General features: G+C 37.2%; 1 protein-coding gene across 13 annotated transcripts in view; it reads right to left on the reverse strand.

Annotated features, from left to right (window-relative positions):
- The window catches only part of CTNND2 (catenin delta 2), a 689,312-nt gene that overhangs the window by 313,486 nt on the left and 350,323 nt on the right, over positions 1-25,503 (reverse strand). For all 13 annotated transcript variants that reach the window (XM_074899519.1, XM_074899518.1, XM_074899522.1 and 10 more), the window contains 2 exons: positions 9,622-9,656; positions 9,042-9,158 (listed from right to left, as the gene is read on the reverse strand). In XM_074899519.1, the coding sequence (XP_074755620.1) occupies positions 9,042-9,158; positions 9,622-9,656 (152 nt within the window). The remainder of the gene's footprint in view (positions 1-9,041; positions 9,159-9,621; positions 9,657-25,503) is intronic.

The following is a 25,503-nucleotide window of genomic DNA, read 5'->3' on the forward strand; positions in this document are numbered from 1 at the left end:
TGTACAGAAATGGAGGGGAAATTAGAAATGACTTAGTTGCTATATTGTCACAGTGTGGACACACACTCTGGACTCCCAACATGACACACCAATGAACAATGCAGATTTGTTTGAAGTTATGTAAGCATGTAAAAAGCAAGGATAGCCAGGCCCCTTTTACACAGAAAATGTGGCTTCATCTTTTTTTTTCTTTCTTTTTTCCTCAAAGGATGAATTGTTATCTATTTTGGGGAAAAGACTGAGGTTTGTTTTCATGATGTGTGAGAAAATATAAACGAACTGGAAAAAGAAAAGATGGAATTGAAACAAGAAGGGAAGCAACAGATGTAAGGATATGTCTGTTTCCCTAAACTACACTAATGAGTAGTTTAGGAAAAGATGGGACAGCAAGAAAAAGTGAGAGAGTACAGGAAAGGAGAGGGCTAGGGAGAGATACTAGGACGATGTGAGTGTCTCTGGCTGGAGATTCCTGCCTGAGCAGAGAAAATCGCAAGAGGCAGCCTGCAGCAGTTTAGGTCCAACAGTAAGGGCATGTAATGGACCATCACATTTTGAACTTCTGCCAGTGACTTCTAGTGCTTTCTCCCTGAGAAGCCTACAACCCCTGCCCAGATACCCTACCAATCTACAAAGGGCCGCAGAAGAACTGAGACGATTGAAGCCCTGCACAGGAGGGTGCCCACAGCAAGCCCTGAGGAACCAGTGAAAGCAGAAGCGAGTAGTGATGGTTCCTTTTGTCTTCTCCAGGCCTCCTGCTTGTAAACAGATAGATATGAACTTGAAGACAGGCAGCAAACTGAAGCAGAACAAGATGAGCTGGACCCAAGTCACAAGTCCCTAACACTCCACTGTCAGAAATCCACAGTGGACATGGACCATGGAAGCAGATACCAAAGCCTGCCACGAATCCCAGTGGTGAGAGCCCATCCTGTGGCTCCACTCCCAAGTTTGACTCCGTGCAGTGGTCTCCTCCTGCCTGCCTGCAGAAGGGAAAAGGAAAATAATTTCACTCCCACTCTTCAAGTGAGAGGACTGACATGAGTTTAATGGGATGCGATATGTCAGCAACAAAGATGTGACTGTTTTACCTGGCCCTTACTGTCCTGATACCTGTGATAAGAGCAGAGGTGACAGAGTACTGAATGACAGTGAGCTACATCTTTTCATTCAGCATTGAGATGCTATTCTCAATACCTTTGAACTCTGCCTCTGACAGAGGATGAAAATAATAAAGTCCAAGCTCAGGATGCTGCTCAGTGCTGATGGAGCATGGCTGTAAACACAGATGCTGGGATGGAAGAGCTGGCTCTGAGGTCAGCGCTAGAGCCTGCTTCATATTATCAAATCTTAAATGTCTTAGTGGGGTTTAGCAATGAATCTGCTACTTTGTAAACATTAATCCCCTACTGAGGACTGCTCCTGGAAGAAGGTCTTGGTGTTTGCTACCAGCCAGTGGCTACTGCACTGTTAGATGACATGACAATTATTTCATGCTCACTCTTAGGGTGAGGGCCAGAAAGGGGAGGTGAATAAAGGAAACAATATCTTATCCCCATTTCTCATAAATCTAAGTATTTAACAACTACTTCAAGAGACTAAACTTGACCCACATTTGAGATAATTACTGTACAACTTCCTCTGTGAGAACATACAACAAATAAATATGAGACCACTCTTTAACAAAAGGCGTCCACTGTTCAGATTTACCCCATTATAAATTGGGCAAAGATGACTCTGACACCCCAAAGTCTTGAAGTCAAGATATTGAAAAGGCTTGTATTAGAAGAGATGGATGGAATAGGGAGAGGCATCCAAAATGCCCAACTGGAAGTATTTACCTTGAATATATTACAATACTGACAGAAGATTCCCCAGTAAATCAAGATTTCCTTAGACCTCATACTCTGAGAGATTTATTTGAAGCTAAGAACTGTTGAGCCAGACAACTACCAGGTTTGCATTAATGCAGCAGAAAAAAAGGTGGTGTGACCCGTGTTTCGCACTTCTGTCACTCCTACTCCAAAGACTCCAATCCTAAAATGAAAGAAGGGCACACATACTTCCTAGGTGTTTTTCAGTTCTGAAACATACTCAAAGAGCACATGATTTTATTCGTGTGTATGTTTTCCAGTGGATCCCACGAGAACACTTCCTTTGTGTGCACAAAGACTGACTCAGCTGGATGGCCCTGGCTCTCAGAGCAGATAATGAAATGGAAATAACTTCATCTATCAACAAATTGTGAGGTCCACTGATGCCAAATTTCATCTCATTGAGCATATCAGCCATCTGACAGGTGGCAATTTCACAAAGCAAGAGCTATGGGATGGAAACCACATAAACACACATCCTTTTACACATTCATTGTGTAAATAGTGCCTTTTTGTTTCAATCCATTTTCAATATCTATGAATAAAGCAGCTGATAAAGGATGAAAATCATAAAGGTTGAACAAGGAGTGCTCTTTCAAACTGGGACATCTGCTTTCACACTGAGTAAGGAGGATCTCTCTTATTGTAAAAAACTGCTGAAAACTGAATTAAGAGACTAAAATAAAAGTTTAGCCCATCTTTTTTGCCTCAGAATTAGGTTATTTAAGTGAAAACCACATCTGTCTAATACAACAGCTAGATATAATTTCATGTGATAAAAATAATCTGTTCTTGTAACATAAGTCATTCTTCAGAAGAAAAAAAAAGACTTCTAAATGGTACTGCTACCCATTTGTGCTGCATTTTGGGCAAATAGTTTCAAGTGACTAAAGAGCTGAGTCCTTAGTGGTGAGCCATGCTTTTTCTTCCCCAGAAGGACTGAGACATCCTTAATTACCTGCATTTCTGTCAACATGTACCCTCGGTGAAATGCACTCTGAAATCACATTAACCAAGAAGACAGTGTTATTTAATGTACATTGTATTTATTCCCTTACCAGTATGCTTAATTTTGTAATTAACCCTAAGCACCACTACAATAGGGACACAGATATTAATAAAAATATACTCAGAAAATTTGGGAAAAAAAATTGTCTGAAGTACTCACAATGTCAGGTGGGAAAAACTGCAATTCCAATACTTTTAATAAAATAATTTTAATAATTTATTTTAAAACTGAAATTTAAAATGTAGTATTTAAAAAATATAGGACGATTTGAAGACTCATCCAAGATGTTTTCTGATCCATGTCAACAACTACTCTGTGGCTGCAGTCTGTGCTGTCAATTTAGAGAGCAAAGAAGAAGGGTTGCCACATGAAGTCTTTAAGCAAGTGAAAAATAGTGAAACAATTCCATTTCAGTTAGAAACTTAAAACACCAAAAGCTCCATAAATCTGCCCTAAAATCCTTTTAAGACCAGTCTTATGCTCATTTTGTGGAGACTGAAGCAAAGGAAATAGCATGAAAGATTTAAGTATAGATACCCTAAATTAAAATTAGAGACTTCTGGATTAGGAGACATTTGAGCCTGTGGTTTAAGTTAGGAAGAAAGTGCCAATGGATTTGCTCAGTAATCTCAGCAGTCCGTCTAACACTCATTTTGCTAATGCCATGACAGAGGGAGTAACCATTGTCTGTCTCCACTCCTGAAGCCTGTAAGGATTTGGTGTAGTCTGTAAGGATTCAATGAGCTTCAGCTAATTATCTCAGAAATGGCAGTCCTCTGATGAGGCATGCTAATGACCCACCAGGATAGAGGTACAGGGGAACTAATAGGAGGGAAAGAAATACAGGACCAATATATTCTTCTCGTTCCTCATATATCTCACTCTTACGCTACCCATCCGTAAAATGCAAATTTACAAACAATGGCAGAAAAAGGTAGTTTGGTCCTTAACGATCGTTCAGAGGCCTCCAGTTTCTCCGTGTCACACAGGATGCACATCTGGGGCCTCAGGCAGTTCATCGGGACCTTTCGCACTTCTCTGCAGTCCAGACTGCAACCTTATCTAGGCTTAATGACAAACACCCTCAGCAATCACCCTTCTTCACTCAAGAGTTGTATATCTGTGTTTACTCTCCTTCTTCCCATGAAGCTTTCTACTCTTTTAGTTGTTCCTACACTTAATGGGGGGAAACAAGAATAAATCAAATCAAAACAAAAAAAAGGAGGTGTACTGACTTGGTAATAAAAGTAAAAAATTAATCTGAAGCGGTTGTGTGATTTTCAGACAGTGGTGCAGTGATAGGAAGGGGAGGATAAAAGCATCTTGTTTCTTTCACCCTCCACCTTTCCAAGCTTTCTAATCTGAAATATTAATTTTTGGTCTCCACAATACATACTCAGCCCCCGCAAAATATTTTTTTCATGTTTTTTTCCCCACTAAATTGACCAATTCTGCCATGAAAATACTTTTCCTGAGCTACAGTCACTATTCAGTACTTCTGTGTCTTAGGTCTGTCTGAAACATTCCTAGTATTATCTCTGTCCTGAACTAAATTTTACTCCCCTGCATGTTTCCTTCCCAGGTGATTTCAGATCCTACACAGAGTGTGTTCCTGTCACTCGTCTCTAGTGACTTATATGTGATTAGCTTGGCTCTCACATGTCTGTAAAGTTACAGTTATTTATGTCCATTTGTGCAAAAGCAGTATTTTGAGTTCCCTTTAGAAAGACATAATGGTGGAGGGAAGAAACAGTTTCCAACAGAAGCAGCCAACTCTGTAGTCAGGTCCAGACTGCCACACTGGGTGGTACAGCAATGTACAACAGGGAAGAGGATGGATCAAGTGCCCTCACAGTGACACTGAGGGACCAGGCTGGTCCCTAGGACAGACCATCACTAATGGCTACTGCCACTAGCAGCAGTCACTGCCTGCCCACCCTCAGGGACTGAGGATATGTGTGGACCACTGTCATTCTGCTGGTGACATCCCCACAAACACTTAGGAGAGGATGAACTCCCTTCTGACTCCACAAAAACTATGTCAGATCATGTTTGATGTAAACTGGAGTGACGCAGTGGTGATAGATATATAGCTACATAAAGAGAAGACACTGTAGTACAGGGAACTGGACCACAGAGATGCAGGTTCGGGTCTTGACTCAGCTGCAGCTTCTTGTGTAATTCTGGAAGTTGCCTTACTTTTTGTTTGTTCACTTGTAACTGGAAACATATGGGGTTTGGGAAGCCAATTTATACTGAGTTGTGACAGAAGAAAGAGATGGGCAACAGTGCAGGAGTTCCCCTCAGATGCATGTCTTGTCCTCGGGTCAGTGCAACCACAGAAAACTTGTATGAGAGCACACAGTGGTTATGAACTTGTCCATCTTTGATAATAATTACTTTAAAAAGCGATCACTCTGCTTGTATTTCACCAAACTAATAAAAGTTTTTTTTTTCTTTTTAAATTTGCTGATTCAAACTCAGCAAGGATAATTAGCGAGCATCTCTATTAGCAATACAGAACCCCTCCTGTTTAAGCCCCTTTCATGTGACTTGTCCTGTTAGCCTTTTTTCATGGCTTTTATTTCCTACTAAAGGAACAGCACATGTGAAGTGATGTTTGGGATTTAGAGTATTATAACAGCCGCCTGCTATGTGATGACTTTTAAAAACTAATTCTGAGAAAATCAGAGTGCGTGAAACCAAATTGTAAAGATTCTGACTACAGACACACTAATCCTCTACAAAGGGAATGCTACAGATAGATTGACTTGTTAGACTAGATGAACACAGTTCAGAAAAAGAAGCTGTGGTCACATCCCTGGGCAGGCTTTCATATGATGATTTTAAAAATCTGCGTCAACTAGACTGGAACTGCCATGTCAGGCTGGAAATGCTCTCCTCAGAGTCAGCCTTGTTAAAATATAGCTATGCAGTCAAAAGGCAGAAGTAAACATAACTAAAATTGTAAAGTTAAGAGCTCAAAAGTTAGGAAATGCCAGACTAAGTTGCCTTTTCCAATCATTGCTCTTCCCCTCCTTGCTTTTCTTACAGCCAGTGCACACAATGCAAAACTATTCAGTGCTTTGTAGTTGCCTCCTTTTTTACTGCATGACCTCAGGTCTTCATTGAAAAATATCCAGTACAAAGGAAAAAAAAAGCACCCTGGTGGATTATTCTATGACACTCCACATTTAACTTCAAATACATCACAAATAACTATTTTTAGAATGCCTGTAAAGTGAGACATTTATATAGATCTCATTTCTTATTTGGAGACTGAAGGAACTAAGACTGAAAGCATCTCTGAAATACAAATGCTGTGTGTGAGACACTTGAGAGTGAGTTTTAAACTTCCTTTTATATTACGCTTCATGTATCTGAGACTGTGCTTCCACAGTGTCCAGTTACAGCTTTTTGTTCTCATCACACCTGCGAACTAACTGGGAACACCTAAAACTAAGTATCAATAGCAGATGCTTTGAATGATTTCACAACTGTAACATCAGAACTTTAGGACACAAAGGAAGCATACAATCAAATTCTAAGTGTAAAGCTGAATTGTCACATACAAGATGTTTGTTTTCATTTAGTATGTGTTTTACTAAGAAAGTATACTCACTGCTTAGTAAAGTTAGAAGCGCTCCAAATGAAATCCCCCTCTAGTATGCTCTGCAATCTGACCCTTAGCTTTGGGGTAAATGAGGCATGGACAGGAAATGTACATAACAGGGCATGATAATAATTGCTTTATAATGCAGTCATAAAAAATGAAAATTATGTTGCACAGACATCCTTGACTTTGGTACTTTTGACTCTGCAAACACAGTAACACTTTAACTGTCTGATGTGTTTGTGATATTTTACTCTAAATTGAAAGAAGACCCCCAAACCAAAAAGAAAATCCAGTACATGACATCCTAATTTCATTTATGAGTGATTATCAGAGCTGCAATTGTTAGTTTTGGCATATATATCTGATTCTTAATTAAAACCACAATTGGCAAATTGCAGTCTAGTTTCATTATGAGGTGGGTCTGGAGCAGAGAAGTATGGGGCACTGTGACGTAAGGCTTCACAAATATTTCCTGACAACGGTGAAGATAAAGCTTGCAGCAATATGGGGAAGCCTGCTCCCTTGTGAGCATATGCACTGGCCTGTTCTTTTCAAGCCTATGTTTCCTAGGGACAGCTACTGTCCTACCCATAACTCTACAGTGATTTCCTTTCTAAAATGTAATTCTCATCACACCGTTGTTCCCCCTCTTTGCTCCTAACTCCTGATGCCATTAACAAACCATCCCACCAAGCAAATTCAGCTTTCAACTTTCTGCCTGGACCTCTTGCTTCCACAAATCTCAGTTCCTCCCCTGATGGTCCCCCACACAATCATCTCTGTTGCTCCTCTTCCCCATCACTGTTTTCCATTTGCCCATGTTCCTTATTCTCCTTTCCATCTACCTATATTCCTAGCTGTGTCTTACCTTTTTGTCATACTCCCAACAAATTTACTTTAGTACTAGTTTTGTTCACATACCCAGCCTTCTCTCCATCTACTGTCTTCATCTTTCCCTAACATTTTTTCTTAGTTTCCACCTCTTCAACCAGTTTCTGCAAGTTTGCCATCCAAGCTAGGCCCTTCCTGCCTCCAATCTCCTCTATCGCCATCTACCCAGTTTCATTTTTCTATTGAATCACATTTGAAGGCAATTCTTATGGTAGTCATTTAATCTGTTTCTTCTCACCCCCAAATGAAGAAAAAACCAGGGCAAATTATAAGGATTTACATTGTTTCATCACATTTTCCCATTTTTTTTCAGACCAGATAGCAACTTAACAGATGTTAATCACATAGACTATGTTCACAAATCTTGTGCATATGAAAATTGAGAAACTTTTACTGTCCCAGGATTGTCAGCTGTGAATTTTACTGCAAATCTTGTTTGAAAATAATGAAAAATGTCCTGACAAATTAAAATTCTGCATTCAATTTGCAATGCCTTCCTTTCATCACCTGATGACCAAATTTCAGGTGATGACTCGTCATTGCTAGAGATGCTTTGCGGAAGGTGGTTGTCACATTTCATTAGCCTTTCCAGATGAAGGGGAGATCATCCCCTTTGGTTTCAAGACAGCTGAGTCTGGGCAGCCACCTTGAAAGACATGATTCATCAGAAGGCACTGGGCAGAAAAGAACTGAACAAGACAAAAATGTCTCAACTGAGCAGGTGGAAGAAGGTGTAGAGGAATACTAGAGAAAGTAGCTGTAGTAGGAGCAAAGTGGAAGTGGGTATACATTCTGGCAGATCGGAACAGAATATCAAATAGGAGACCGAGGAAAAGGAAAGGAAAACAGGGAATTAACCTGCTTTTTCAATATCTAGTGTTACATCTGACAACGGACTTGTTAACCTGTTGGAAAACTTTGTCTCAGTGTATATGACACATGAGCACAAGCGTTTTGTACACATCTGCTCTACAAATACATTGAGTGGCATGTCCCTCATCCACTTTTGCTGTTGTTTAGCCTTGATTCACTTCCCCAACGGCTGGTTCTAGCAGAGGATCTATTCACTCACTGCACAATTCTGCAAACAGAATGGCTGCTAAATGACCAGCGAGCCAACCTTTGAGGAAAGACATCAGCTTTCTTGCTACAGCTGCCAATCTTGGTATGATCTTTAAAAATGTAACCTAACTATTTCTGTCTGTGAAACCATTTGAAAAATTTAGTCTTAAGGAGTACTGGCAACCTGGCCAAGTGGTTATAAAGAGACATAAGAATTACTCACAGCCCCCCACTATGTTTCACTTTATTGCTTTCACAAACCGAAAAAGTGCTGTCTTTTGTAGTGGTGATGTTGAAGTCTTGTGACATGACCTTAGAGTATAGTACAGCAACACTGCAATTACAAAACATTTTCCTTAAAATTTCCACATTGGGTTTTCTTTCCCCAGCAGTGAGATTCTCTCCAGTACAAACAAAACCAAAAATTAACTTGCAAAGGCAAGGTGGCAATTTGCTTGCTTGCAACTACATTGTCTTCTGCCAATGTCAGAAAATAATCAAGAAAAAAACCTGTAAGATATTCATTCAGTTTTAAAGCATGAAATGTTACAAATATGTCTGGGCTCTAGAAAGCACATTTCCAGCAACTTACTTTCACTGGCTGAATAGTCCTGTGGATCGAGTATGCCTGATTCCTGCAGTGATCTAATACAGGAGTCCACCAGCTCCAGACCAGTGGTGAGCTCATCTTCTATATCCTTCTGACCATCTGTAATAAAATTAATAACATAAAAATGTAAAAGAAATGCAAAAGGTAAAACCAGTTACAAGACAAAAGGTAAAACCAGCTACAAGAGACAAAGCATTCACAGCTGATGGAAGAATGGAGAACATGCTAAGATCACATATTCAGAGGAGGCTGGCCATATTGAAAATTATGCCATTCTTTGGATTAATAAAAGCAAAAAGAGAAAGTTCAGGTCTAATCTTAAAAGAAGTTAGAGACATGTTTAGCAATGGTCCCTCTCAAAACTCTACGTGAGTCTTGGTGCTCTTTTTGTCAACCCTAACAAATTTTGCCAAAATTTGGCAGTTTTTAGTAGCTTTCACACAATTAAAATAAAAAAAAAAAATCGCAGAAATAAAATTTGTTTTCCCCTCTATCTTCTTTAGGAAATATGATCATGCTAGGAGAGAATGTATGTAATACTATATGTAGATAAGTACATTACCTTGTGTTTGCCAGTGAAACTGCTCTTCTGTTGAACTGAAAAGAGAAAAAATAAAGTGTTAGTTTTTTATGAAATGATTCAGTAGTCTGCCATCAATATTCAGATCCAAATCTACTCTGAAGGAACTGATTTAAGAATAAAGGAACTGACTTAAGAATAAATATCATGGTTAAAAATCAAGTATTATTTTACATATTTTTTAAATTAATGACTTGTACAGCATTCATTCAGCACAAGGGAAGCATCTTCATTTCTTAATTCAGTAATTTAAAACATATATGCCCTCTTGGACTTGATACACAAATCACACTATTTCAAAGCAAAAACATTAACATTTTGCAACTACTTTGCATCCTTCTATTTGTCTGATTTTATATTTTTATAGAGAAAGTCATAAATTGCTTTCTCAAGTGAACAGTTACATGCGAATTCTAAAAGAAATTACAACTATGATTCCTAGTTCTACTGATCATTATGTGCATTTTTATATTATTCAAATGTGCAGCTAAGTTAATTCAATTGGACTACACAAGATAGTAAATTTAGATATGTTTGTACAAGCACTTAAGCAATGGAAGGTCTTACTTTTAAAATAATGAGCATGCACACTAGAGGATCGGTTAGGTAGAGTTTTTTCTATAAAATGAACGATATATTCAAATGAATAATAAAATGAATGATATATTCAATTAGGCAATGAGTACACTTTCCTCCAAGGCATGATCTGTTTATGCTTCAATATAGGTCTTTCTTACACACCGAGAATACAAAAAGGATTGAAGTTACTCAGTAATAATCATTCTTTTGATAACAGTGAACATAGTCATGATTAAAACATTTTTCTGTACATTTTTACAAGATATTTATAGGGGAGAACAAAATAATCTGTTGTATCCATTGTTAAAAAAAAGATAGAAATTATTTTAACTTTTCAAATCGTAAATTTATTTCTTTCTGATGTTGAGAATATATGCTCTTTTTAATGAGTTAATGGGTTTAAAATCTTGAATTGTCTTCTTTTTTCCCAATGGATGCTGGATCTCTTATGAATATGTGATTATAGCTCCTAGTATCTATGTTGTGAACAAGAATAATGTAAATGAAATTAAATGGTTCTTTCTGGAGGTCTCTTTTTACAGGAAAAGTACTTGGGTTGAATATTTATCATATTTGATAGTGTTAAAAAAAGGATAATTGCCTAATTTACATATAAATAGTTTTAAAAGGACATCTTTCAATTTCTAGCTGGCATCAAAAGTGTTAACCTAACAAATTCAAATCTATACATCATCATTAATTTCCAAATATATACCATCTGTGGTTTATATTGACTCACTGTAGTGAGAGTTCATAGATTAAGAAGCTACCTCTTCAATGAGACACTCAACTAAAATGCTTGTATTCAAGTCCACTGAAGTTAATAATATTGAAGATAAACATAGCCAGTGTCCTCTGGCAAATAATAATGGCAAAGTGTTAAACTGGAAGAAATTAATTTTATTTAAATTACCTTTTCAAATGGAGCCTTAGTAGGTGGTGACCAGGGACAGTGGCTCTTTTTGAAATATTACTTTTTCCAATTTGAAATTCCTTTTGCCTGATTTTCAAAATCAATAAACAACCACAGCTCCAGCTGACACACCGGGATCTGAGAGTGATCTTCCTTTCTGGAATTCACATCATCACTAATAAGCAATATATTACTTTGCACTACACTGTCCCTCTTCCAGTATCCAGATTTCTATGTGATAGATACCACCTCAAAACAGAGAAAAAAATGTAGCATCTCAGGTGGCATTCTTGCTGGCAGAATGAATTACTAAATGTTGCTGGCAAGAACACACTGATGTAAAAGACTGTGCCACCTCATCCAAACCAGTGAGAAAAGAAAATGAAGTCTGTGCATAAAGAGTGAATTATCATTTCCAGGAATTCCATCTTGGCCCTTTTTAAGCAGTATATTTGTATAAAATGTAGAAGTTTGTTAATGGCATAGTACCCGATAGTATTAAATGAATCACTAGTAGCTGATTAATTGTGATCCCTAACATCACTAGTCTGACTTCCATAGAAATATTTTCATGTATTCACCTTAAGAAATCTTAGATGGGAAGGTCTAAAAAATGATTGCAATAAATTTTATAAATATTTTGGCTTTTGCAGTTTTAGTCAGGCTTCTCCTCACAACTACTGTAATGGTCTTTTAATAAATACTGCAACTTTTATAGCCAAGGTGGCAGATTCACCAACAAAATTTTTATCATAAGGCTACCTTCTTATTCAACATATGGAATATCGAACAGGCTTCCCAGGAAAGTAGTTGAGTCACCATCCTTGGAGGTATTTAAAAGACATGTAGACATGCTGCTTAGGGACATGGTTTAGCGGTGGACTTGGCAGTGTTAGATTTGCGGTTGCACTTGATCTTAAGGGTCTTTTCCAAACTAAATGACTCTACGATTCTATATTAAAAGTGAATTTGCTCCTACAAGGTTATCAATATATTCTGGTATGAAACGAGTGCTGTTTTCCCTAATTAAATTAATGTTCTTTAGCTTTTGAATTGTCCAAGATAGCTGCACATTACAGTTGCTATTTCTTGATTACAAACTGATGCCTCAGTCTTGCAGACAGCACACAAACACAAATACAGGGTTTTCCTATAAAAAATCTTTAGGATTTGACAGAGATTAAATTTAGATACCCAGCTTTAAAAGAAAAAAAAAATTAACCTTTTTTTTTTTTTTTTTTAAAAAAAAAGGAGATTTTCCTACTTTTGGCCTGAAAAGGATTCTTGACTGAAGCAATCTGATGTGTCTGTTCAGGGAGTCTTTAGTCTGTCACACAACTGTGCCATATCTTCTTGAGTGAATGAAAGGGTTTTTGGTTTTTTTTTTTTTGTGCTTTTCTTTTAGGTCTTTTCCAGCTTCACAAGAGATCAGTACAACTGACTATATACACACATGAAATAGATGAAAAGACAAAAAAAACCCCAAACACAGTATTCCCCCTAATAAGTTTTTCAGCATGTTCAGCAAAATAAAGCTTTCTGCTTTATAGTTTTTACAAAGAAAAGGTTTAAAGTTCATTATCGACCACTTTTCTCCATATTCCTATGCCTCATTATATAAATTAACAAACTACCACCTTCAACTGAGGAAGCTGAGCAATAAAATACTTTATTGAGAGGTTCTGAACTATAGAAACTTATACCAAACTTAAGAGTTTGAGAAGGGATGAGGGAGATTTTAACCAGAATTACATTAATATTGTATTAGAAAATAGTAGCATAAAATACTAATAAGCTGAAAACTCAGGGAAGTGCAGTTATTACCTCCCTTAACCTAAAACCAGAGAATATGATTTATTTGCTGTATTCTTCTCTCATTATTAGTAGTCATTGCATTCTGTATCTACTTCAGATGTTCTAATACAGATAAAATGACCATTCTACTTAATTACAGTTGAGTGATATAAAGAATCTGGTGTCATCATTCAATTATACAAAACTTTTGATTCTTCTATGCTTATATTGTCTTTGGAAAATAGTATTTGTTGAAGGAAAATCCCAGGGAAGCAGAATAACTTCAGAATGAGAAGATAATGCTAAAAACCAAAGAAACAAACAAATCCAATGCAACAAAAAAATAATATTGACGTACGTTTGGTTCTGGATGTTCATCTTGAAGCTAATGAACCTGTCTTCTGTAAGGATACACTACACTGTGCCTAAAACTTTACCTTTAATAACCACCTATGCAAGGACATATTTCAGTAAAAGTTATTTTACCTCCCTAGGCAAGAATGAGCAAAGTAAATATGCACAGAGGGGTCATCTTGATTCCAGCTGAACTCACATGTTCTCAATTCTGTACGCATGTAATAAAAGCAGCAATGTAGTGAGAAACCTTCTATGTGTGACCTTGCATGCTAGGAGGACGAAAGGCAAATGAGCATAGCACGCTGCAGGGAGCTTGTTTTGGGGAACCTCACATGAATAGAGCACTCGGGGAGCTCTACCTGTCTCTGCACAGTGTGGAAAGATCAGAAGCACAAAGCATTGCAAAAATGCAGAATTTCTATGGCCAGCAAAGGATGCCTGACTATTACCAGCAATCTGTTTACACCAAGTATATCCCTGTTCAGGCATGCATAGAAAAATCCCAGTCTGAGATACAGTATGTCTATAAACAAGCAACAAATTGAACCTTTCAGAGATTCATTGTTTTTTCCTGTATCTCAAGTAAAGCTAAACAAGAAGTGGGTGTCCTCTTCAGGACTGATTTGATAGGAACCCAACATGACAAGACATGCTCTGTGGAGGCAGTGGTACTTCTCCACAACAGCCAGCACGAGCAGAACAAGGTGAGCTACGTATCACCATCAAACACCTCTCTCCACAATTTATGGGAGTCAAAAGCAATTTTGGTGGCATACAAGTGAATGCTCAAAGTGACACCAAAAATACTGCTTTGCTGGAGCACGCTCATGAGACACATTTCTATAAAAGTAACCAGAACCCTCATGGGAGATAACCCAGAGGTGGGAAAGGCTGTTGAGCACTTTGGTGGAAGCAAAGCTTGAGATATCCTCAGACAGCGTTGCCATAGGGCCTGTACAAACACCCAAGGATTCACTTTCAAAACAGGTGCTAGGGAACAGCAAGGTCACCTCGGACTCAGCTAAACGCCTAGAAGTTGAGAGTGTGCCTGTGGCCCTGGCAGCAGGGCCAACAGCAGGACAAAGGCAACTTACATCAAACTCCCAGCCTAAACCACACATTTTGTACACTACCTGGTCACAGAGGCACTTGCACAGCAGAATCACTTGGGTTTAGTTTTAGACATTACATGGCCTAATATGAGACTTGACTCCCATCAGATGAATGCCTCTCAATAGCTTCTGAACCATCCAGCGCAAGAAGGAGGTTCACTGCACTGTACACACTTCTCCTACCATAGTATTTATTATGCAGCCTGTGGAAATTAATTTTTCTTATCCCATGCACCAATATATATCAGTGCACATGCACATCGGGCCATATGATTTCATTATTCAAGTCCTGTGTCTTACTGCTCCTATGAAGAATACCATAGCAAAACCCCTCAGTGCTTGCTGGGAAGGGATGTAGGTCTTCTTTCATTCACTCTTTCTGGCACACCCCTTGATTTATCATGGAGCCTGCATACAGGCTGCCAGGGCAAACTCATGCTTTTGCATTCCTTTAATTACCCAACAAATGTTTTGTGAAGTCATTCAGTTTACAGTTGTCACTCATTCTTGAAGAAAGTGCTATAGCTATCTGCTCCACAAAAATATTTATTTTTATTGTTTTCTAAAACAATTCATGAAATTATATTTAACACTACTATAGAACAGTTATGAAAGGATTTTTACAGGGAGTTATATCAGCACATGATCTTTTCAATTATTTCTGCAATGGAGCGACACAAACATTGCTGTATATAATTACAGGCAGATACTGTCTCACTGATTTGTAAATTGCTATTCTGGTTGTGGAAGGTGGAAGAAAAAGATTCAGAAGCATTTCACAAAAAGCAAGGAGGTTGAGGAACTAATATTCCATCTAAAGCAAAGGAGAAACAGATTTTAAAACAGCAGTACACTTCAGGTTATCTGTAAAATAGGAAACAACCTTTACCATCAACTATCTGGAAGGGAAAAAAAAAAGACCTAAGAAAAAAGTTTTACATTAAATAATCCCATGAAAAAGTACCAACCCTTCAAGAAATTACCACAGAGAAGATCAACTCTCAAGTGCAATTTATTTTTGTTGCCCACTTTAAATTTACATCAAAATCTCTGACTTCAGTAGTCACTTCTATAGGTATGACACAGTAACCTCTCACATACTTAATCGCACTCTATTAGTCAGCTGTGGTATCAACTTGGCTACTGTATCAAGAAGACCTTTTGATGTTCCCTCAAACCTAATCCAGTCTCCTACAACAATCCTGGAAAATGTAAAACAGCACAACAAACCAAAATAAAGAAACAACAAACAATACACACCCACCACCACCACCCATGCCAAATCCACATATATTTTACTGATGGCTGCTCTTTTGTACCCTGTGAATTTCAAACTGACTTTTAAAATTATTACAAAGTTCTTCTTAGCTGTAGATGCCAGAAAACCTTTCAGGTGGTTAACTCCCATCTTTATTAGAAAAACCTTCCTACAAGTTCCTACAGGGAAAGAGAATTCTCTATTTTTTTTCTCAGACAAATTATTGTTATTCCCTAGGTTTTACAAAATCAACAGCAGAACTTTGTGGCTGTGCTATGAATGTTTTGTACTTTTTTCCAATGATGCAGGGAAATATTCACAGCCAAATTTTAAAAAAGGTCCTAAAATCAATGCTTTCCTCTGTATTTAATACTTGCAGAAGTTTGCAGACATCATTTTCCTTTAAAAGCAACTTTTAAGCTGCTCCAGTCCTATTTATAGCAAAATTTTCTGTACTGATTATGCTTAATAACTGTTCTATTTCTTCTTATTTAAATGTGATGTAAAGTTCATTGTGCTACACTGCTAAGAGCATTATTTAAGTACAGAGCATGCACAGAAAGCCAGCAGCAATCTTGTATTCCACACAGTGTGCTGCTTAGGTGCTTGCAAAGTGGGCAGCAAAGCCTGTTATTTAATGGAGAAAGCATAATACAGTCTGTATCCCTGTAGTTTCTGATCATCACTCCTGGAATGGTCAACAAGAGTAGCAATTACAGCAATTTTTTTTGGACTGAATTCATTTCACACATACTAACCCCCCCCAAACATTTACTGAAGTTTTGATTGAACTTAGCTGCCTAGAAACAAAACACTTTCTACTTAACTTGCAATATGAGCCAGTTTCCTTTAGTTTTAGTTCTGCAGATAGTTACTGGTGTGACAGTGAAGAGAGTCCTTTCACAGCGGGAGCCTGAAAAGCTCTACTATTCCAAGGAAAAGAATTTGCAGGACAACACATGTGAATACTTGATATATTTTATTTAACTTTAAACTGGAAGCAATGACAGCATTAGGGAAACAAGTATAGTATTATTTCCCAATTCTCACTCTTCCCTCGGTGTCTGTTTCTGACCCCTATGTATCACAGACAGGATACTAGGCTAGATAGACCCTAACTGAGTGAATACAAACATTCTTTTATTCTTATTTAGAGAAGAGAAAAAAAAAAACACCTAATTTTGTAATTTCCCTTTGTTAATTAATTAAGAACAAGGATGATTGTTTACAAAAAGAAGGAATTAGCTCAGGGATGGATTTCTGCTAAGGTGTTAATGTTAGTTCTTGTTTGATTCAAACCTATTTGAGAAAGGAGCTCCCTTCCAAAACTGAACCACCTCAACAGGAGTACATGAATAGAATAGAATAGAATAGAATAGAATAGAATAGAATAGAATAGAATAGAATAGAATAGAATAGAATAGAATAGAATAGAATAGAACAGAACAGAATAAGGCTATTTCAATTGGAAGAGACCCACAACAATCATCTAGTCCCACTGACTGATCAATTCAGGGCTGACCAGAAGTTAAAATGTGTTGTTAAGGTCATTGTTCAAACACCTCTTAAACACTGACAGATTTGGGGCACCAACCAACTCTCTAGAAAGCCTGTTCCAGTGTTTGACTACCCCTTCTGTAAAGAAATGCTTCTTAACATCCAGCCTAAACCTCCCCTGTGCATTTTTGAACCATTCTCAGGTGTCCTATCACTGGATCCCAGGGAGAAGAGCTCAGCACCTCCCTCTCCACTTCCCCTCCTCACAAAGCTGTAGAGGACAAAGAGGTCACCCCTCACCCTGCTTTAAATTTTAAATTTTGCATTTCTCCACAGTATAACAGTTTAGATAGTAGTGTACTATTGTATTTCTTCAGCTCCAGTGGTGATATTTGGATATGACCCAAACCAAACAAGCATCTAAAATAGTATTTGGAAGGAACTTAAGTGCTCAAGAAATAAATCAGAAATTTCAAATTAGAGAAATGCATTAATGGAGAGGTAGAATCATCTCTGCCCTGACACAGTTGAGCAGTTCAGTTCCTGAATCACAACACAGCCTATCAGTACCCATAAAACTGTATTCTTCAAGCATGCCTTACAGACAGCATTGCACAGAAAATATGGTAATAGTTTTCATGCTTTAAAGAAAACAACACAACACCCTGAAAGATAAAATTAGGTCTATTTTTTTCTTTCCCTCCTCCCTCTTACCCCAACAGTTCAGTTATTAAAGCACTTGTGCACAATGTGATAGAACTAGGTATAATCCTGTTTGATTCACTTGTGAGAAATCAAAGCAATATCTAAGTTGAGTGTAACCATCAGGCTATTTCCTATCTTTCCTATGAAACCTCAATCCTGTATAGAAAACTACACAGTATTTTAGTTAAGGAACTCCATTATAAAAGACACCACCACAGTGACCTTCTCTTTGTACCAAGTTTTTAAAGATGGCTTCAGAGAAAGGGTGCAAGATAGTAATACCCACAAGAGGAAAGACAAGTTCCCAGTGGAGCAGAAAAAGGTACTGAAGATCCAGATGTGAGACTGAATTTCATGTAAGATACCTTGGACATCCTGCCCAACATTTTGACATTGTATAAGAAATACTCAGTGAATTGAGACTGATTCTGTTCTGAGGCACATAGTTCTCTATGCATTGTATGAGCACTATAGGAACTCAACCCAAACCATGGATGCACAGAGACAGTAACCTAAAAATCAGCATTACAACACACTTTTTCAGTACCTTTTTGGTTCTGGTCTTTGGTACGAGCACATTATTCCTAAAGAAATATGGTGCAATAAAATGTCTTTAAGGAAACCCACTTCTGTACATGAAGATACTGCAATATTTCTTCCTGGGATAGCTAACTGCTAACTAACTCTAGTTAATTAAGTAAATTCTAATTAACTCTAGTTAACTCTAGCTAACTAGAGCAGGTAAACCTCCCTAGTAACATGAAGCTCCTCATTTTCTCATTACAGACAAACTGTACAAGGATACCCCTTGTGCACAAGACCTAATCCTTAACATGCTGATCAAGCTGAGCACCTCATGCTGACTATTGTTTTAAATATATTATTTTAAGTATGACTACACTTTTATATGACTATTTCATCTACAATATTTGTTCTGTGTCGTCCTTGATAACTAATAAGAATGATTTTCTCTAGGTTTTGAGGGATGATTCATTTTGAGTTCAGCACTTCCTTAGGGAAATGATGCAGACAGAAGCCAGACAGCCTCTACCTTGAAGAAAGCACATTCCATGCAGGAAACTCCCAACACATACACAGCCTGTCACTGTGTGAAATCGCACATCACAGCCCTTCCCAGTTCCTCTCCCCTACAGCCTCTTCACATTAGCTTCACTCAGCTCCTTCCAAGAAACCCCTTCAGGGATCTTCACCTTTACCTCTTTCCATGTAAACAACTCCTTTTCTTTTCATTCCTTCCCTGTTCCTACAGAAGAAAACACAGAGCCAGGATGTTTCTTCTTTTTACTTAGCTGATGATTTTGCTATTCCCTTTCCTGAAGTTCATGCCCGTTTGGGCCAGGAGCAAACTCCTACTGTGCCGACATAGTGGCAGGAAGTCCCCTGTAACGAACAAAGAATAGTCTTAATGTTAATATGCGGTCTGAATTTTGACATTGAACAGACTGCATGGTAGATACCTCTACCGTACATGTCCTTTATTTCTGTATTCTTCACCAGATGTGTGAACATGAAACATTGCCATGAAACTGGGGAAGATTCTGCAGAGAGCAGGAAAGATTTTGTTGATCCTTTTTAAGGAAAGATTAAATAAACAATTTGAGGTGTACATTTAAAAAGCCAGGTTTAATAGATGTATTGAACAAATTATTTTCTGTGGAGATGAAGGAGGAATAATAATAGAATAATTTAGGTTGGAATGACCCCTGGGCATCATTTGCTTCAGTCCCCACTTAAAGCCGGGCTAACTTCACAATACAGTCCTGGGCATTAATGTTGTAGCAAGGCATGTGAGATACTCCTTCAGTATTCTGCTGTTCAGAATTTGTGTAGTTAATCATCATTTTTAAGAGAGAAAATAAAAACTGATAAAAGCTAAAGTCAGAAGAGTTTGGTGAGCTTAGATGAGACAACTGAGGTCTGAGAAGGGAGCACAACTGGCTTTTATAATGCAGCAAGGCTGAAGGACAGGAGAAAAATCATCAGAGGAAGCATACAGGTGGGAGAAGAACAAACAGGTTCAAACTGGTTGTTGAAATTTTGGCTGGAAAGTTAAAAGAGGTATTAAAACATCATGGAAGCAGACTTCCAATCTGAGCTGAGGTGGCAAAACCATACCTGCTCTTAGAAGGCTGTTTGATAAGTTGATTAGAAAGAGTTGATGTTAGTTTCAGCTTTGAGGAACTGGACTACATCCCAGGATGGTCTCTCCAGCTCTGTATTTGAAATAATCTTAAACTGTGATGCTGGCAACTTGGTGATTGTTACATAAAGTAGCATACACAGAACTGCATAAATTAATACCTCACACCACCAGAAACATCAAGAAATTGAGAAATTCAGTTGTTCTAGAAGCAGGCAGTACCAAGTATTACACATGCAAGAAATGACAAGTCTTAAATTTACATTTCAGTGGATGAATTTAAAGGCTGCAGAGAACTACTTTCTAACCTAAAACATTGGACGAATGTAAAGGTAATTTGGCCTAGTAGGTGGGTGATAAGCATCCGGATCAACCCCTGAACAATTGCTATTGATTTATGATTTTAACTACGGGAGTGAAAATTCTTATTTGTAAACTGTCTGTTTGTATACAGAGTTGACAAATTATCCAAGTAACTAAAATGGCACATGGTAATAACAGCTATTTAGCTATATGGATAACCTTTAATCACCCATTCATTACTGAAAATGACTAAAATTATATTAATGCAAGCTGACAAAAAATAAATGTAACCTTTAGACAGATTTGGAGCTTTGCTGTAAGCACACAGTCTTTTGTTCTGGCTTTTTCCATCACTAAGGCTCAGAGGGGAAAACGAGAATCAGTTCCCTAAGAAAATAATATTTGTTCCATTATTCATTGCCTACCAGTTACTAAAGAAATACAACACAGGAGACACTATGTATGTAAAACCAGGCAGACATTTGGTAAAGACAGATGTAAGAAATACATTATAATTCTATTTTTAAAAATAGTATGTAGGCATTAAAAAGAATATTCCTAAAGAGTAAAGGGCTATCTTTGTAGAATCTTGAAGAAAATGATCTTCCAGATATCATACTAGTAATACTAAGAGCAGTAATATTTTGAATATTTATTCTTAGCAGAATATTGTAATATGAAATGTTGTGAAAGTCACTTGACAACAAAAAACATCCTTTGAAATTTTGTGTGTTAACAAAAGGATGGAATCTCCTTTCTACTTAAATATACTCTACATCCAAAACATGAAGGTTCACAAGATAGTTAAATATCTCATCTTTTCATCTTGGTATAGGTACACAATCTACATGGTCAACACCGAGTTAAAACATTGCAAGAGAACTTTGGCAATGTGATTTACTGATCCTGTGTGAACCAATCTGTACTTTAAGGTCTGCCACCAGGTAAACCGTGAAGGGCTGCACCAGTAGTAAGAGTTAGGCTGAAAATCAGATCAAATGATAAGACAAGTGCTCAAGCTGATCTTGGAAGTTCTACTCACAACTTCCTTCTTCTGTTTGGCTTTTCCATAACTTAACTATTGCTCACTGTCTGCATATTGAAACAAGTACCAAATTCCTTGTCTGCACCTATTATCATGCAGCTGATTTGCTACAGCTTAATGGCAGATTATTTCCTAAACCTTGTTGTACTTTGGCTCTCTCATTCCTGTTTTGGGTAATCCCACTAATATTCACAAAAAACAAAAGCATACCCCTGAATTTCTGTATTAGTGTTCCTTTAAAATGCCAAAAAGACCATCCTTCTCTCCACAAATTGAGGAGACTTACGTGGAGAGTAAAATGGATCAGTAGTGATAGCTACTTGTTACTTAATTATCACAAAGTTTTCTGATGCAAATCTGTCCCAAATATACTAGAGAAGTGACTTCACAAATATTACAGATTCTCAAGTTGCGTTCCCAAAAAAATACAGGATTCAAAAAAAAAAAAAAAAAGGCATAGCTATACACTTTTATCACTAGCAAAAATTTAAGAGACCAGTTAGTCTACCAGTTATGGTAACACTGAGGTTATATCTCAGAATCTCTCAACAGAAGAATTCAACTGCTGAGATGGCTTGCTTGATAAAACCAAATTCTACCTATTGCAGCCTTAAAGCATTTCAAATTAGAAAAGTTGTAACACTCTGAAGTGTCAAGATAGGGCACTGATTTTCATTCTGCCCAAGGCGCCATCTAGTATTTTCTGGAAAGTCTGTATAATTAAGCAGAAAAATGTTAATCTATATTAGGTTAAATAAAAGCACTAATTTTCTCTTCTCTGCTGACTCTGCTGAAAGAGCAGACAAGGGAAATGAAACACAGAGCTCAAATAACTAGCTGAGCTTTACATTGGCTGATACATTTTTTTAAAAGCCCTTTGTTTTGGTGAAGTTTCCTGAACTGTAGGAAAATTAAGTTCTTGGCCACCCATGCAAATCCTTCTCTAGGATGCCTGAACATGACTTGTTCAAAACAATTCATTAAAATTCTTTCTTCCCCATGGCTGGCAGATGCAGAATCCAGTTATTTTTCACTACATCTCATGTCACTAAGTAATACTTTACCCTCCATGCCCATCCTAATCACATGTTCCATCATCAGAAATATTACATATACATAAAATAAAAATTACCCACTTTGCATTTATTTTAGCTTTCTTTTCTCTAATCACACTAAATTAAATTTTGATTATGTTCTCAACTGAGTTATCCCATCATTTCACTAACTCTGCAACTTCCTTTTCTTTGAATATCTTTATTTAGGTTTAAAAGGACATTGTAAAATCAAGAATTTTATATTACTTGTTCAGTGCATCTCGGAAACAGTCCAATCAAAAAGCTAAAACTGTTTTCACTGGCAAAACAGAGCTAATATGAAAAGAGAGGAGATGGATTTATTTTTTTTCTCCCTGAATATGAATCACATAAAATCTGTTCTGGACTTGACAAAATTAATTTCTCACAGTATAGAAATGCTAAAGCTCATAGTTGAAAACAATTAAGAAAGCAATGTGTTTTGTGGCCATTTTAAGGAAGAACAGTATTTTCAAGTTAGCTTAAGGGCAGTTGGTGTCAAAAGCAGAGACAGACTTTTACTCCAATTATCTAGTTCAAACCCCTGCTCAAAGCAGGGTTGATGAGCCTTGGCTGGGAAGTATTAGCAGTCTTCAATTGTTAAAAATTGTGTCCATATCTTAATGTTTTTCTATTTTAAAGATTACAATGAGTAAGGAAAAGGTCTATAAGGAAAACATGAAAAGACCAACTGATAAAGGAAGTTTTAAGAATCTCTAGTGGTCAAACAATTTCAAACATTTTTTGAGTTGAACAATATAGTTCAACACAAAACTCTACAGGACAACAATATAATTTTGACTGCAGTACAGGACAACTTTGCAGTTAGGATGGGACTGGAATAAAAGTGATCTATAGAGAGCCAAAAATGGTATCTGGCCTGTTTTCAACAAGAATGATGTTCTACTGAGGGATCATGGTAAGGAGGATTCAAAGAATACAGTATACTCTACATCCCATGATGAACTATATAATCTCTAGTCCAAAACTGAAATAACTATAATAATCACAGATTATATTAATCTATCAAATTGGGGATGGCACTTTCTAAACAGACATTACAAAGTATTGCAACTATCCAAGAAAAGGGGAAAGAAACTAAACCAACCACAACTCAAGCCTAGGCTGACTTCCAAAGTTAAAAATTTGCTATTAATTCAAATTGTTATGGTCAACAGGAAAAGGAATAAATGCACTTGATTTTATTAAGGTTGCATACAACTCATAAAATGGTAACTCTCAGAGTAAAAAAAAATGAAATGTAGATCTAATATCCCTGGAATTCCATCAGGCATTCAACCCATTATCAGATGACATTGCCAAGTTAATAGCTTAAAAAATAAACTGGGAAACAGTACAAGATTTGAACAGTGGGTGTAAAAATGTCCAGACAACAGACAACCAGTGGTGTTAAACTGAAGCTGAGAGAAAGGGAAATGATGCAGAACTACTCAAAAATCAGTCCTGGGGGAACATTAGTTTTCCACAGGAGTGTGTAAGACAAATTCAGCCAGTTTGAAGATGAGGCAATATCAGTACCTGAAATGTATTAAAGCAGTCTTCTGATATCAGATAAGACTGGACTTTTTGTTCCTTAGGTTAATTCCAGCCTCATCTTACCATGACTTGGATTGAATTTTTTCCAGGAGACTGAAAATTTTCTTCCCTCTCCTTGGACAAGTACTTTTTTTTTTTTTTTAAATTTCCCTAATGAAAAAAGAGGAAATGTTTTTTGAACAGGTTGTTTAAAGAAAGCAGGAATTCTGAAACTCCTTTATGATCATCTATAAAATAGAACTTATACTACCAATACAACTTCTATGATTCATAAATAGGTCTTTAACATAAACTACTCCAAAATGTACTGTCAATAATATGGATAGTCAAATGGAGAGACATTGAGAAAACCAAGGTTTACTATAACTACCACTACATGCACAGAATAGTAATTTAAAATGTTATTTGGTCCAGTATATGTATTAATTTTTTATTCAACATGGAAACGGCTGTAATCAAAAGAGGAGAAAAGCACAGAACAGCAAAGAATAGACACAAAGTTATAATAGAAGCATAGCTAGTTGTTACCATAAGCACCACAGTATATGCACATGTTCCATCTGCACATTGCAGCATATTTTCATCTTCCAAGATGACAAATACAAGTTAGTTTTAATTCCAGATTTCAGGCTTCAAGGAAAATAAATGCCTCTAGTCTCAGAGAAAGCAGCTCTTTATCTATCATATAGGTGTACATATAAATATGTATGTACATATATGTATAGGTACATAGACGCAGCATTGACCCATTTGAGTACTTGAAAATTATATCTCTCTGTATGAAACTTTCTATTAAATCTAATGTTTTGTTTTGGTTTTTTTTTTAAGAGCCTGAAACAAAATTTCACAATTATAAATATTCAAATGATTCCCTAACATACTTATTTACAAAAGTCAACATTTGAATTATCATGATGTCAATATCTTGTAGCTACTTATAAGGACTTCTAGCTAAAAAATAAATATTATTAGGCAAAATGCATGTGAAGTTTAGGTGATGCATACTAATAATGGAAAAAAGTTTTCTGTCCTATTTTTCCTTAAGTCGTCGTAGTCACAACGGACAGATTAAATTTGTAAACATGTTCCTCTGCAGCACTGTGAGCCCAAACACCTTTCATGTTTCCATATTACAAGGAAATACTGTCTCCTCCAGACTCACGTGCACTACAAAGTCTGTTTTATAATAGCAGAAGTGCTTTGAAGAATTAATGTATAATTAAAGACAAAAAATAGCCTTCACAAGAATACAGGTACTGCTCCCCCACAGACTGTCTCCTCTGTGTGCCGGGTCAGGGCCAGGCAGCTGCAGAGCACAGAGCTGGAGACGCGGACCAGAGGTGACCTCAGCATGACTGCCAGCACCCTCGCTGCCTTGTTACCAGGGCAAGCTGACCTGGCACTGGGGGAAATCCAGAAACACCCAAGTACATGAGCGAGCCTATCATCAGTAGTAGGGGAGAAGGATCAAGAAGGATTTCCCAGTAAATCCCTGTGAGGAAAGCTCTCC

The sequence above is a fragment of the Athene noctua genome, chromosome 2 (assembly GCF_965140245.1).
Source record: "Athene noctua chromosome 2, bAthNoc1.hap1.1, whole genome shotgun sequence".
Classification (NCBI taxonomy): domain Eukaryota; kingdom Metazoa; phylum Chordata; class Aves; order Strigiformes; family Strigidae; genus Athene; species Athene noctua.